Source organism: Curcuma longa, chromosome 8, assembly GCF_044706935.1.
Source record: "Curcuma longa cultivar G26 ecotype Majalengka, Jawa Barat chromosome 8, ITB_CL_G26_1.1, whole genome shotgun sequence".
In the NCBI taxonomy this organism is placed as follows: Eukaryota; Viridiplantae; Streptophyta; class Magnoliopsida; order Zingiberales; family Zingiberaceae; genus Curcuma; species Curcuma longa.
The window spans coordinates 11,007,937-11,023,299 of record NC_133868.1 but is presented as its reverse complement, the minus strand read 5'-3'; the positions used below and the strand labels follow the sequence as shown (position 1 = coordinate 11,023,299).

Here is a 15,363-nt window from a genome sequence, read left to right as displayed (position 1 = left end):
TGAGTGGATTAGTTATCATGGAATCTGTGTTAATTATATGCTCAATTGACACTTGACCACTTTAAACTTTTTCTTTCACTGTTAAGAACTTGATGTCGATGTATTTAGACTTTGACGAACTATGATTGTTCTCGGAATACAACTCGACAATTTTATTATCAAAGTTGATCCTTAATGGTCTCTCAATACCACCACAACAATTGCAATCTTGTGATAAAGTTCTGCGACTATATCCCATGATTGGATGTCTTATAGCACGCTATGAATTTTACCTCCATGGTAGAAGTAGTTATGAGTGATTGTTTCATACTTTTCCATGATATAGCTTCTCTAGCCATCATAAAAAAAATGATGATAAATCCTAGTCAGTCTCATGGATTCAATCCCTGGGGGTGACCAACCCGGTCCCACGGAAGTTTCCCATCGACCACCAGGGTAAATCGGGAAGCGCATACGGCGACCAATCCAGATGCCCAGCATCCTTTGATTGTGTTCCCCATTTGGAAGAAAATTCTTGCAAATACGCCGTAGCTGGAGATCGAACCGTGGGTCCCTAGGTCACAACCCGGATGTCCTACCGTTGCACCATTGCCCCGGGGACTCTCTAGCCATCATAAAGATATAGTTTGAAGTGGATCTCATGCTATTTAAGTATTTAATAAAGTCGGAGTCTGAATATCCAATCACCTCCAAGTGACTAGATCTTCAATATGTGAGCATGAAATCTTTTATTCTTTGCAAATACCTCTTTTTTGCCACTCTCTAGTGATCATGTCCTAGGTTACTCAAATATCAATCCAACATCCTACTATATATGTATGTTATATTCGCATGCGTACATACTTGAGCATACATAAGACTTTTTATAGTTGAAGCATAAGTGAACTTATGCATTTTCTTTATTTCAAGTTCAAGTTGTGGATATTGCTGCAAGCTAAATTTGTTGTCTTTCACCGCAGACATGTTGCCAAGTTTATATGTCATACCTTCTAAACATCTTTTCAATGTAAGCCTTTTGTGAAAGTCCAAGTATACCGCCTGAACGATTACGATAGATCTGTATGTCCAACACAAAAGATGCACCACCAAGATCTTTCATTTTAAAATAATTAGATAGAAATAACTTAACTTCATGCATCAAACCCTTATTATTGTTTGTCAACAAAATATTGTCCACATATAGAACAAGTACAATGAACTTGCTCTCACTAAACTTGAGGTATATAATCTTTGAAACCAAATAAAGATATCACCTGATCAAATTTTTGATATCACTGATGGAATGCCTGCTTTAGACTATAAATATACTTCTTTACTAGGTGATCTAAATCCTTAGACTCAAAGTTCTCCAATTGTATCATGTATATAGACTCATCTATTTATTAATTGAGAAAAACAACTTTTACGTACATTTGGTGTAACTCTAAATTATAATGAGTCATGAATGTCAGGATTACCCTAAAGAGTCTTTCATTGAAACAGATGAGAAAGTCTCCTTGTAATTAATATTCTCCTTTTAAGTGAATTTTTAATAACAAGACGAGTCTTATATAAACAAGTGAGAAAGTCTCCTTGTGATCAATATTCTCCTTTTGAGTGAATTCTTTGGCAATAAGATGAGTCTTATACTTTTCGATATTTTTTTTTTGAATTCCGTTTGATTTTAAAAATCCATTCACAACCAATCAATTTCGCTCCTTTAGACAATACTATAAGTTCTCATATGTCAGCCATAGACTTTATCTCTTCGTCATGGCTTTGATCCACTTTCAAAATTAGGACATTATTTGACTTCATGAGAAGATGTAGAATCATTTTCCAATCCTATGTCAAACTCATGCTATTGAAGATAAACATAATCATATGAAGTTGTTGATCTCCTTTTCCTAATAACCTCTTTAAAGGCACTTGTACTTGAGTTGGTGGAGGCACTTCCTCAATCACAAGAAGCAATACCTCAATTTGAATGGATGATCCCTCCATTTATGTTAAAATCATTACCCTATCACTATCAATTGCAACAGTAGTAACTGTAGTAGGAAGGTCAATGATTTCCTCTTCAAAAGTTATATCACTTAGTGTCGTTCTCCCACAATCCTCAATAAATTTAACATTTCCATTTTTGAAAAAGGACCTATTTGAGGGGTCATAAAACTTGACGCTCTTTGACCTTTCAGAATAGATTACAAAATGGCAGTTGATAGTTCTTGAGTCTAATTTCCTTTCATTATACCTATAGTCTTAGTTGGACATTCTCAGACATGTATATGTCTAATGTTAGGTCTTTTATCAATTCATAATTCATAAGTTTGTCATTGTTTTACTATGTACTCTATTCAATAAGTAAATTGCAATCTTAATTGCTTCACCTCATAAAGACTCTAATAAGGATGAAAGGTCCATCATGCTTCTCACCATATCTTTTAGAACTCGATTTTATCGCTCAACTATACTATTCTGATGAGGATTACTTAGCATGGCATATCGAGGGATGATACCACATTCAACAAGATATTATGCAAAAGACCTAAGACGTTGTTCTGCGAATCTATCTATCTGTCATAGTATTTACCACCTTGATCAAATTTCATGGTCTTTGTTCCGGTTGAGAAGTGCGTCTAGACACGTCACCGGACCTCGCTCGCCGTGGGCTGGAACGGAAGAAGGAGGGGGAGAAGAAAAGAGCTGGGAGAACTTGAGGACCTCCGGGCCTGCGAACAGAGAAAACGTCAGTAGGAAGGCCGGGTGTTGCCCCGGCGCGACCACTCCGACGCTCAAGTCAGTGGAGAAAACGGAGAGGAAGAAGATGAACAGTATGCGAAGAACTTGAGCGTGTCAAGAGAGTAAGAGTTCGACCCCCTTTACCTGCGGAGCGGAGTGGTCTCTTTAAAGAGGAGATGGGCGTGCGTACGGGTCACGTCACCATTAAGAAAGGTCTCATCATGATTAATGAGGTGTCAAGAATAGTTGAGGTCCTATCCCATCGCTGTAGAAGGATCACTTCGCCCATATTTGTGCTCAGACCGCATTAAATAGCGTTAAATGGGGGCGTGGCCTTGTCAGAGACCATGATGAGGTGGGCCCGGGTGTGGCCGAGCGTTTTGATGAGGGGGTGGCCGAAGGGGAGCTGTCGTGGCCGAAGGACCGAGGGAGAGGATACGGCTAGTCTTCTGCCGGCTGTGAGGACTCGGTGAAGATCCTGCTGGCTGGCAGGATCCGGCTAGGCTTCTACCGGCTGCAAGGATCCGACGAGACTCCTGCCGACTGCAAGGATCCGGCTAGGCTTCTACCGGCTGTAAGGATCCGGCGAGACTTCTGCCGGCTGCAAGGATCCGACGAGACTTCTGCCGGCTGCAAGGATCCGACGAGACTTCTGCCGGCTGCAAGGATCCGACGAGACTCCTGCCGGCTGCAAGGATCCGGCTAGGCTTCTACCGGCTGCAAGGATCCGACGAGACTCCTGCCGGCTGCAAGGATCCGGCTAGGCTTCTACCGGCTGCAAGGATCCGGCGAGACTTCTGCCGGCTGCAAGGATCCGACGAGACTTCTGTCGGCTGCAAGGATCCGACGAGACTTCTGCCGGCTGCAAGGATCCGACGAGACTTATACCGGCTGCAAGGATCCGGCGAGACTTATACCGGCTGCAAGGAGCCGGCGAGACTCCTGCCGGCTGCGAGGACCCGGTCAATGAGAGGGGCCTCCTAATGAAAGGACCAACGTGAAACTTAGGGTCTGATCATGGTCACCCCTTGGGTTATCCCCGGAACAGTCTTGTTCTTTTTTCATAGTTGATTTTCAACTTTAGCTTTGAAAAGTTTCAACATGTCCAAAGATTACGATTTCTCATGAATAAGGTACAAATAACTGTATCATGAATAGTTATTTATGAAACTAATAAAGTATATTTGACCATTCTAAGAAATTTAAGAGAATAGTCCATGTATATATGTATGTATTAATTCTAAAACTTCATTACACTGATTTGCATCTTTATTCCTTTTATTAGTTGTTTTCCCTTTAACACATTCTATATAGATATCAAAATCTGACATATCAAGGGATTCAAGAATTTCTTACGACATTAATCTTTTAGATGTTGTTTGAATATATGTTATAAACGTCTATGTCATAACATGAAGGAATTCACATTTGTCAAATTTTATTTTGCACCTATGTTACTATATTCATTATTTCATTGTAATTGAAAGTTATGGTGTTTAATCTTATAGTTTATCAATTAAGGAATTAAACCAATCAAGATTGAAATTTGGAAGATATTAAAATTTTCACAAGAATAATCAGAATTGTCCAAATAAGAAACAAAAACTAAATTCTGTTGAAAAGACTATACTATAAAAGTATTTTTCAAATTCAAAAATACATGAGTTTCTAAATAATGTCTAAAAACACCGATTACTTCCACTCTAGCATTTTTATCATTTTCCATATAGATATATCTTTTACCATCAATTAGTAGTCGACTTCTGAGATAATTTTATATAGTGATACTTACGTGAGTGGTAGTACTAGTATCTATCCATTAAGTGTCATTAGGCACAATGTCAAATTGACTTCCAAACTAACAAAGTTAAGAAGTATATCTTTCTTAACAAGTTAATTTACCTACTTGGGGCATTCCTTCTTCATATAGTCAATCATCTTGCAAAAGAAATAAGTGAGTTCTTGATTTTATTTCTTTTGCACCTTATAGCCTAAAGCCACATAGTCTGAAATTTGTTTACCCTTACCTTTATTATTAGTCCTTTTTCTTTTCTTGCTTGGACCCTAATGAGTGGACGTCAAATGAATATGCGCAGATGTCTCATACCTTAATCTCTCTTTTTCTTACATACACTGAGCAATAAACTCATTCAAAGTCCACTTTTCTTTTTAAGTATTGTAGCTAATTTAAAAGGAATGAACTATGCAAGAAAAGATATCAAGACTAAGTGCAAAAGGATGCTCTCAGACATATCTAATTTTAGTTCTTTAAGTCTTGTTACCAAATTGGACATCTCTATAATATACTCTCTTATATTATCCTTTCTTCCATACCACATTGAGACAAGCTTCTTAATAATAGTAGTTGTCTCAACCTTTTTCATTTGAAATGAATCGGTCTACTATCTATTTGATGGAAGACTTGGCATCCTCTTACTCAAGAATTGAGCCCCTTATGGAGTTCAGAATGGACAACTTTATGATCATTAGACTTATGCAATTAGATCATTCTCATTTCTCAAATACAACTTTCTGATCAGCAATGCTTTCACTGATCAAAGGTAGGAGATGATCCTGTTTGAATGCATGGTCTAAATCCATGCTGCCTGATACAACCATTGTTTGTTCTTTTCATGTCATGAAATTAGTGCCGATATGAATTACATATTGTTGATGTTAGCAGATATAGAGTGTGTTATAAAAGAAATAAAAGGAAGAACAAAGCTCACGTTATAACCCACATGTATAAATAAGTAAATGCAAACAATCATAAATAAATATGCATGTATATGGGTGCATTTAATCATTGGAATAAAATACAACTTATCAATGGTATTCTTAACACATAACTCAAGACAAGTTTAATTGATCACATGACATATTATGTGCTTGATTCACAAGAATTTTACTTTAAGATGAATTATCTAAACATAATAATTTTCCTTTAGACAAATTATTTTTAGCACAGACATATATCTATTTATATATGAAATATACTAAATCTATCTAATAGTCCTCACTTTGGTAATTATATTAGTTCAACTCAACAACATTTGTATGAATATATATATGAGAAACTCATAGTACAAACTACACATCAATGGTTGACTGATCCTCGATGGCAACTGACTAATAAGTAAACAGCCAATTGTACCTTAAACCTCAATCATTATTCAACATAGTGTGTTCCAATTGAGTGCCCTAATTGATTGATAAACCTGGCATGCCCGACCAGTCCACAACAATCGAGTGTCGTAGTCGATTGTTAAATCTATTATGTCTGATTTGTGCACAACAGTCAAGTGCTGCAATTGATTGTTAAATTTACTATACACAACAATTGACTGCTAAATTTATTATGCACAGTAATCGAGTGTTATAGTCAGACTACATATGACACTGTGCATTTTTCTACATATCAAATGCAACAGTTTGATGGAAAAGCAACAACGAGTACACAAGTTCTTCGCTGTTCTTCGTGAAAACTCAAAATCCTAGGTTTCTTACCTTAGAAATTCGATGAATACGCATTGTTCAACGCATTAGATTGACATCCAAAGCAAAACACATGCAGATTAACAAAAATCATCAAAAATTTCTACCCCTTACGCTATAAACATCAACGATAAAACCTTACGACTCACCAATTGATAGATTTTTTAACAAGTGAATTGTGCTCCGTACATCAATCCGTAAAAACTCAAGCAATTCTAAAATCTGATCTTATCGTTGATTTATAGCATTCGGACAAAAGCAAAACAAGCGACAAACAACTATAAATCGAACTTGAATCGAGAGTCATCGCCATTGCCCATTGTCGTTGGAACCACCTGAAGATCAAAAAGACAAGAAGCTTTGCGACAGGTAAATCTTTCGAAAGAGAGAGATGATGACAATCATATTCCTCTTTCAGATGGGATGAAGTTCAGTTCTTCATAACCCTTTAGAAACCCAACCCTATATATAGACCTCAGGGTCGTTTAAGTTATTACCACATGATAAATAACAGAAACCGAGCAATATACTTCCACACACAAAATTCACATCCTGAGGTCGTTTAAGTTATTCAGCCCACGATTAAAACATCGATTAGATCACTTTACTGGACTTATCCGTAATGACAATTTCGCGTGTTACAATCTTAACATGTAAGCCCATCAAATAGAGAAATAATACCAACATGTTCATACTGAGGCTCTACTTTGCTATATTTGGCTGTGGGATTGTTTGGTCATAGCCTGCTTGTGGAGGGCATTGCCAAATGCATCGTAGAAGACCACATGAGCCTGCGTCCTGGTGAGCTGCAGGGACATAAACCCCTGGCCGTCGTAGAAGAACTCAAGCTTGTCGGAAACGGGGTTGAGAATGCCCCTCCAAGCTTTTGACCCACCTCCACTTGTTAGGAATTGGAGAGGGCTGTGGCGCCGACAAATGGAAGACTATTAGATCCTCAAAACCACCCATGGGGAATCAAGTTGAGTTTCAATATCAGATAGTAATGCAAATTCGACAACGCTACAGATCAGATTGAGTTCCGGTTCATGTTAACTTTCAGAATCTTACCAGTCATTGCTGCTAATTTGTTCAAGGCAATGGTCATGTCCATTGATATAAAAATCAACTCCATTTTCCTGTGATTTAAGAAGCATCACAAAGAGTAGTTTTTTTTCTGTAGAAAAGCAAAAAATAAATAAAGATATTACCTTGAGAATCGGAAGGAGGAGTGATTGGAGCTCAATGGTGTCGCCATGTATACTCGCACTAGTTATAGTGTGGTGACCAACCACCACCTTCCATCTTGCAGTGGATTCCTTCAGTGCTAAATCCAAATCCTTGATCACAAAAATAACAATCATTAGCAATGTAGAAGAAACACATTGCTAATGAAGGAGTCTTCTGAAAGACCAAGTCTATGGTATTAAATTTGAATCAGACAAGGATTCAGTTGATTTTTGTGTGAATTATGTATCAGATAGTTTAATACCTTTACAAGATTTGAAATGTAAGTTTCTCGCGGAGCGACTCCCCTCCAATCATAGTGATGGCCCTTGGGTTTGCTCCAATAATGCTCGACAAAGGGAGTTGTGTCCACAAAGAAGAACTCCACAATTTCTAACATGAGCTCAAGCCACAAACAGAAATATAAGCACACTTCGCCATGAAGATTAGTAAGGAAGTGAATTTGGAGTTATGGTTTTCCTTTAACCTGCATTGATGACGAATGATCTCAAACACAGCCATCGGCGATCGATTTGTCGAAGAACAGGGCTCAATTGCGCCAACACATCACCTCTGTAGTCATGGTTCCCCAAAACTGCAAGGGCATCATCAAAGCAAAGTTGGTCAGATCGATATGCAGCAAAATGCTTCACCAACGCAAACACACATTTCCATTCGCATCGACGATATTGGAATCGAATGATAAAATGATGCGAATTGTGAGCCCTCGCATATGCTTGTAGAAACATACCACTATACCATTGCTTCTGTAAGCTCTCAGCAGTAAAAACGTTGGTGAACGATTCCTCAAATGCCTCGTCGTCAATGCCTGTCAGCCCGTTCTCGTAGAAGTTGTCCCCAGTGGATACCACAAAATCTATGTCGAGAATTTCTCCAATCCTCCCCATCTATATTCATTCATGTTAACCTTTTGTTTTTAGGTTTAAAAAAAGCAAAAGAAAAAAGAAAAACGAATGCAAACTGTAGCAACACATGGTGTGCTGTAGCAATCCAGATCTAAAGTTAGTGGAGGAATGAACGAGGAAGAACAGGGAAGGGGAGTCTCCTACCTGAGCTGCAACAAGTGTTTGATTAAACGCCCCCTTCCTTCCCCAGTCACCAATCACCAACAAGCTCACAGATCCATCGCTCTTGAGTGGGTGCTCCAGCCTTGGGAGCTCAGCCATGGAGGAGAGGAAGAGAGAAGAAGAGATCATGGAGAGGAGGAGGGGCAGGAGAGCCATGGCTGCTTGCTGCTGGCTGGCTGCAAGCACAGGTTTTGAGGAAGAAGAGTTGTACATGGCTGTGTTTAAATCATGAAAGTGGCCTTGTGGACTGGGATGAAAGTCAGTGGAGATCCATTTCCTCTTGTCGTTTGAAGCGGTGACGTAGCGTATAGAATCTTTTACCGGCATATTTTGGTAAGAGATTCATTTAGAATTTAGCTAAATGCGGATTTGCAAGTCGGCGTGTCCTTTTGTGATTATCTATTTTTAGTTTCATTATTATTATTATTATTATTATTATTATTATTATTATTATTATTATTATATTTTATAACTATTATAATATACATATTTTATTTTTATCCATATTAATCCATATTATATTATAATAACTATAATAATTCATCTCTAATTAATATTATATTAAAATCATTAGTATTCATAGATGATAGTGTATAATAATGTCTAAGATAAAAAATATTCACAAATACAAACTTAAGTAGGAATTTAATATGCATTAAAATAGGGCCAAATCCACACTATGCCAACCTTTTTATTGGAATTAGAGAATTATAAGACTACAAAGGAAAAAAAAGAATGTTTCATGTAAATTATATAATTTTCTTTAAGAAATTCTAAAACTTGAACTATGATTTTATTATTCATGAACTAATTATGGCTTAACCAAATACGACACCAAACATCTAGCCCAACTTGTACTCTTTTAATCAAGTAGGGCACCACTTAAAATTGAATTTAAAATGAGAAATAGATGGGAAACATGTAAATGGGCATCCATGTGTGAAGAACGACTAACCCCTCACGGGAAAGGATAGCAGCAATAATTCATCAAGTAAAAACAAGAAAAATAATTGTTTGTGCTGCCAAAGTTAAACGTCTTGTCCACTGTTCTGCAATCTGGCAGCGTATAAATTACAAACACGTTGTGGCAATCGCTACTGAATAATGGAGCTCTAATTTAGAACATTTCAAGAACACAAAAGTATTAAACAGAAATTTTCAATTGTGATATGGGCCATCATAATTTTTCATGAAGTGTTAATTTAGATCCATAGGTATTTTCACTATAGAAAAATCATACACATTGAACTTTTTTAATACCGACTCTACATAGTGGGATTGTACCAAAACTATCCAATCTGTTATTCTGAGAATTTTAATTTCCAATATAACATCTGCTCGACCCATATGTTTCATATCGAAATTTTTTATCAATATTTTCTTTGTATTCATGATTATCTCATGAATACTGTCCATTATAAGCATGTCGTCTACGTATAGACAGACGATTACATGACCTTCAGGTATGTTTTTGACATAAATATATTTGTCACATTTCATTTATTTTGAATTAGTTTGACAGCATTATTTTGTCAAATTTTTTGTGTCATTGTTTGGGTGCTTGTTTAAGTCCATACAACGACTTAACAAATCGACACACATTTTTCTCTTTTTCTAGAGCTACGAACCCCTCGAGTTACTCTATATAGATTTTTTCTTCCAACTCACCATTTAAGAACACAGTCTTAACATCCATTTGATGTATTTTAAGGTCATACAATGTTGCGATGGTTATCAGCATTCGTATGAACGTAATCCTTGTCATCGAATCGAATAATGTCTTACTCACCTCAATCAAATGGTGTTGCCGCACGTAAAAATCAGATACTAAAGGTCATGATGAAATATCTTGTTGATAAATTAAGGCTTACCTCAGAACTTATGGGAGGAAGCTATATTATCAGCAAATCACATTCTCAAAAAATCTTTCATAAGAAAAATGATAAAACGTCATACGAACTATGGAAAGGCCACGAGCCACTATACAAAAACTTGCAAGTGTGGGAGTGCTTGGCAAAGGTCAAAGTACCTAAGGCAAAGGAAGTAAAGATCAAACCTAAAACGTTCAATGCGATATTTGTTGGATATGCCCATAACAGTAGTGCAAATCGATCCATAGTTCACAAGTCAAATATTTCTGATATTCATGTGAGAACAACCATAGAATCTTGGAATGTGATATTCTTTGAAAATGTATTCCCAAATATGAAGGAAAACGTTCAAAGTGATAGCAACGAAAGTTCTAACGAAAATGACATTTCTGAATTTAGTTGTCGTAAAAGGACTATTGATGATCAAAGCGGAGAATCACGTCGTAGCAAACATGCTAGAGTTGAAAAATCGTTCGGGCTAGATTTCATGACTTTTATATCGAAAATGGATCCAATAACATTAAGCGAAACTCTCTCTAGTCCTGATGTCTCATTGTGGAAAGAAGCTATCAATAGTGAAATCGAGTCCATTATGAATAACCATACTTGAGAATTAGTAGATCTTCCTTCTGGTAGTAAACCATTAGGTTGTAAGTGAATACTAAAATGTAAGTATAAAGCTGATGGATCGATTGATAAGTATAAGGCTAGACTTGTAGCCAAAGCCTTCAAAGAAATGGAAGACCTTGATGACTATTTCGATACCTACTCACCGATGACAAGGATTACGTCCATACGAATGCTGATAACCATCGCAACATTGTATGACCTTAAAATACATCAAATAGATGTTAAAACTGTGTTCTTAAATGGTGAGTTGGAAGAAAAAATCTATATAGAGTAACTCGAGGGATTCGTAGCTCTAGAAAAAGAGAAAAATGTGTGTCGATTTGTTAAGTCGTTGTACGGACATCATATTCTTCACCTCTATCACTATGAATTATTTTAATTTGTTTATTAAATTGATTCTCAACTTCTGTTTTATAGGTTCTGAAAGTCTATAAGGCTTCGTATTTACTTCTTAAAAGAAAAACATAACAGAATCTCATGCAGTCATCAATAAAAGTAATAAAATACTTTTTACCTTTTCTAGTTATCACGAATTTTATGTCACATAGATCACTATGTATTAACTCTAGAGGAGTCTTTGACCTTTCCATCAAATGAAAAGGTAGTCTCGTCATTTTTGCTTTCACTCACACTTCACATTTGTGTATTTTGTCAACATTGATGTTTGATAATAAATTTAATTTGACGAGATATTTTAGAATATTATTATGCACATGTCTGAGTCGATCATGTCATAAATTAAAACACTCAATAACGTAGCTAGAAGTTTTTATTTTATTACCATCAAATTTGCGTACAGTCATTACAACCATTTTAAATAGACTCTGTTCTAAGTACCCCTTTCCTACGAAGACACCATTTTTCGTAAGTACAAAGTTGTTTTTCTAGGACACTAGTCTAAAGTCGGCCTTAACAAGTACCGATCCAAAAATTAGGTTCTTCCTGATGTCGGGAACATGGAGCACATCAATAAGCTTAGCTCCTTCCTGTTAGATTTGAGAGGTATCCTAAGGCAATCGTCTTACGATTATACTATTTATTGGATAAATAGTAATTCACTATTTGAGTGCACATTCCATATGTGTTTGATTGGATCTTAAACTCAAATACTGAATATCAGCAATACAATTCATAGCGTGAGAGAATTTGTGATTGGATCACAACTAGTGAACATCTCTACATGTGTAATTATGAATATATTGGAATTATCCCTAGTCAAGGAATTGATGAGTACGGACGTCATCGATTCTATCAAGATTAGCACGTTTTGAACTCCTTGGTTAGCCAAGCAGCTGATCTCACTGCTGGAGACATTTGATGTTGAGAGTTAAACGTGGATGCTGGTTAAAGGTAACCAGTCCATTGGAGTGACCTGTCATGAGACTTCATATGGTTCGATTCATATGTCAATGAAGATCTCAATGCAGCTTAAGTGCGAGTTTCCTTTGACTTGCGGTATTCAAGTCATCTTGGCCATGGAGACTTATACTTTAACATCTTAAGTAAGCATCTCCAAGGAGGTGTGGACCCGAGATGATTAGGTATAAGTCAAAATGTCCGAAGGTGTTTGAATAACCCACAGAGGATTCACCGCTCCTTGAAAAAAAGAGACGTATACCTTGCGAGCCGCTTGTCAGGATTGTTACTAAAAGTCTTTGGCCAAAGCATTACATGTTAAGAGTACGAGACTCTTGGACACATGTACAAGTAACTTGAATCCACAGGACAAGAAAGCAGCTTGGGCTAGGTGTGATGTAGTCAGCCTAGTGGGGACCGACACATAGACCATGTCCAGAACCAAGCGGGTATAAGACGGTGAAAAGAATGAGGCACAATTCAGTGTAGCTGCTGAAAGGTTTAGAATTGTTCTGGAATCAATCGTTGATTTTTCGATCAATTGGGGATCATGATATACTACTAGACGTCACTCATGATTGTTCCATAATTAATGGTTAATTACGGACGGCCAACATAATCGGGAATCTATTGGGTCACACGCACAACAAGTTCTCTGAAGGACTTAAAACGAGTTTGAGAATTGGATTCTCAGAACGAGAGAGATAAAATCTGGTTAGTCCAGACAATGCATAAAATGATGGAACTCATCTTACGAAGACGAAACGAACGAAACTGATTTCGTTCAAATCAGAGATCGTTTGGTTACTAAACCAAATGATTCGATTTTGAACCGAATTTAACCAACTTGGTTCGGTTCATGATGGAAGAGATTTTGGCAGAACGGATGTGATGAGAAGCTTCGTCTTGTGAAGACGAAACAAACAAAATTAGTTTGGGTCGAATCGGAATTCGTTTGGTTAGTGAACCAAGCGAGTTAGTTTTGAATCCGATTCGATTTGGTTCGCTACAGTACTAAATCTGATTTAGGGTTTTTGTTGGCTTTTCGGTTCAGCCCAACCCTAAAGCTGGTTTGGCTTATGCTAGCCTCAGTTCTCTCCCTCATGGTCCCCTGTTCTTCTCCACAGCCGCCGCGCGTGAGGAGGCGTAGGAAAACCTAAATCGTGACTTGCGATTTAAAGGGGAAAAACAGAGAATGGCGATGGTTCTTCTTCTCAAGCAACACGGCGTCGCCTGGTTAACTCCTTCCCCCGCGACACGCCCCTCCTCTTCTCTCCCATGTTGCTGCGTCGCTCGTTGGTGTTTGCTAGCCGACTGATGGAGAAACAACGGGAAGAAAGGGAACCCTGCCGCGCCGCCTGCCAGCCGTGATCCAGCATCGTCCGGCAGCGATCTAATCGCCCGTCGGCCACGATCAAGCAATCTTCACGGCCCGCAACCAGTTCTCCCCACCGACCGTGAGGAAGGAGGAGCACAGGACGCCGCCCCTTTCTTCTGCCGAGCCCGACGACCACAGCAGGTAAGAACACCGCTGGGAGGTCTCTGTTTCTTCTGGTGAAACCTCTGCTGGACGCGTGGAAGAGCTCGGTGGAATCCTAGCTTGGAACGCTGCTTGCTGCCCGTTGCTGCCACCGACAGCGACGCCCTCCCTCCACTGTCCCGCTGTTCGGCGGCTATGTCCACGAGCCTGTCCTCTGCTGGGTGTCGCCGGAAAGGGAGTCACATCCTTCTGTGATGCCACCATCTCCGAAACGCCGACTGATTAGAGCCGCCGCAGCCGCTGCTGGAACGCCGACTGTTTGTGGTCAGCAACAAGGGAGGAGAAGTTTATGTTAAGAACCTCTGTTTTGTAATTTGTTGCATAATAGAGGAGTGGGAGAAGGGGAGATATTTTATTTTGTTTTTTCCTTTTTCTGAAAGTGATTTATGAAATCACTGCCGGAGAATTGTTCCATCGTGATTGGAAAATTTTTCCGATCATTTGTCCGTTATTGGCTATCAAAAGTTGACCACCGATAAACTACATCGGGAATACGATTCTCGATGATAGTTAGAAAGCCCCGGAACGATCGCGACACACGTTGTTGCGTAGTTTTCGGAATAAGGCTTCTCTCGATTCGATCGTCATCGATCATCGGCTAGTACCGAAGACGATGACGCGACTCGTGGCTTCCGAAGTCGTCCAGACGGGAGCTTGGCGTGGATCACCAGTAGAGGCGGGATTCGGACGAGGATCGCTCGATTGATTCAACACGGCTCAACATCGTCATCACGAGGTACACGTTTAGAATAATTTCTTATTCTGTAAATTTTATTTGTGCACGTAAAATAATTATTATTCAGAAAAATTTTAATTTCTTACCATGCCTTGTACATGTTATTACCTGCTATACATGTGTGTGTTGTTTGATAATTAGTTTTAATTATTCCTTTATTTCCACTGCGTACGTTTCTGAAACGTATTAACATGCTCATTTCACCAGGATGATCCCAACACTTCATAGACGTCATTTTCAAAACAACTTTCCCGAGTCTGAGAATCGGTGATATCGTGAAATTGCCCATGTAGAGCTTTCTTCCACTTATTGGAGTATACTTGGAGAACATCGCCTTATCCGAACAGATATGACGTGTTGCTCCAATATTGATCCACCACTGCTTCGAGTTGTCCTCCACCGTGTTGGATTCAAACACGACTGCAGTGAGATCCAGTTCCTTGAAAAAAGTTACGACCTGGTTCGCAGCATCCTTCTGATCCTTGATTGGTTTCTTTGGGCGTCTACAATCTTTGGATATGTGTCTTGACTTTCCACAGTTGTAGCACAAGCCCTTGAATTTCTTGCCTTGAGCCTTCTTTTTGGATTGCTTCGACTTCTTGGCGTTCGACTCAACCAGGTTGGGCATCTCATCGATAGCCCGCTTCATTCCTTTGGAGTCGGATAGCTTTTGATTATCCTCCTCTATTCGTAGCCTCAGGA

At 38.5% G+C, this 15,363-nt stretch overlaps 1 protein-coding gene across 1 annotated transcript; it reads right to left on the bottom strand.

Annotated features, from left to right (window-relative positions):
- Positions 1-6,791: 6,791 nt before the first annotated feature.
- On the bottom strand, positions 6,792-8,741 carry LOC141833269 (purple acid phosphatase 17-like). The gene is made up of 7 exons (XM_074720668.1): positions 8,511-8,741; positions 8,192-8,348; positions 7,928-8,035; positions 7,706-7,833; positions 7,425-7,553; positions 7,285-7,352; positions 6,792-7,137 (listed from the first exon to the last, which is right to left on the bottom strand). Exons 1-7 carry the CDS (start codon positions 8,739-8,741, stop codon positions 6,927-6,929), a joined length of 1,032 nt encoding a protein of 343 aa, XP_074576769.1. The 3' UTR covers positions 6,792-6,926.
- Between the last annotated feature and the right edge of the window lie 6,622 nt (positions 8,742-15,363).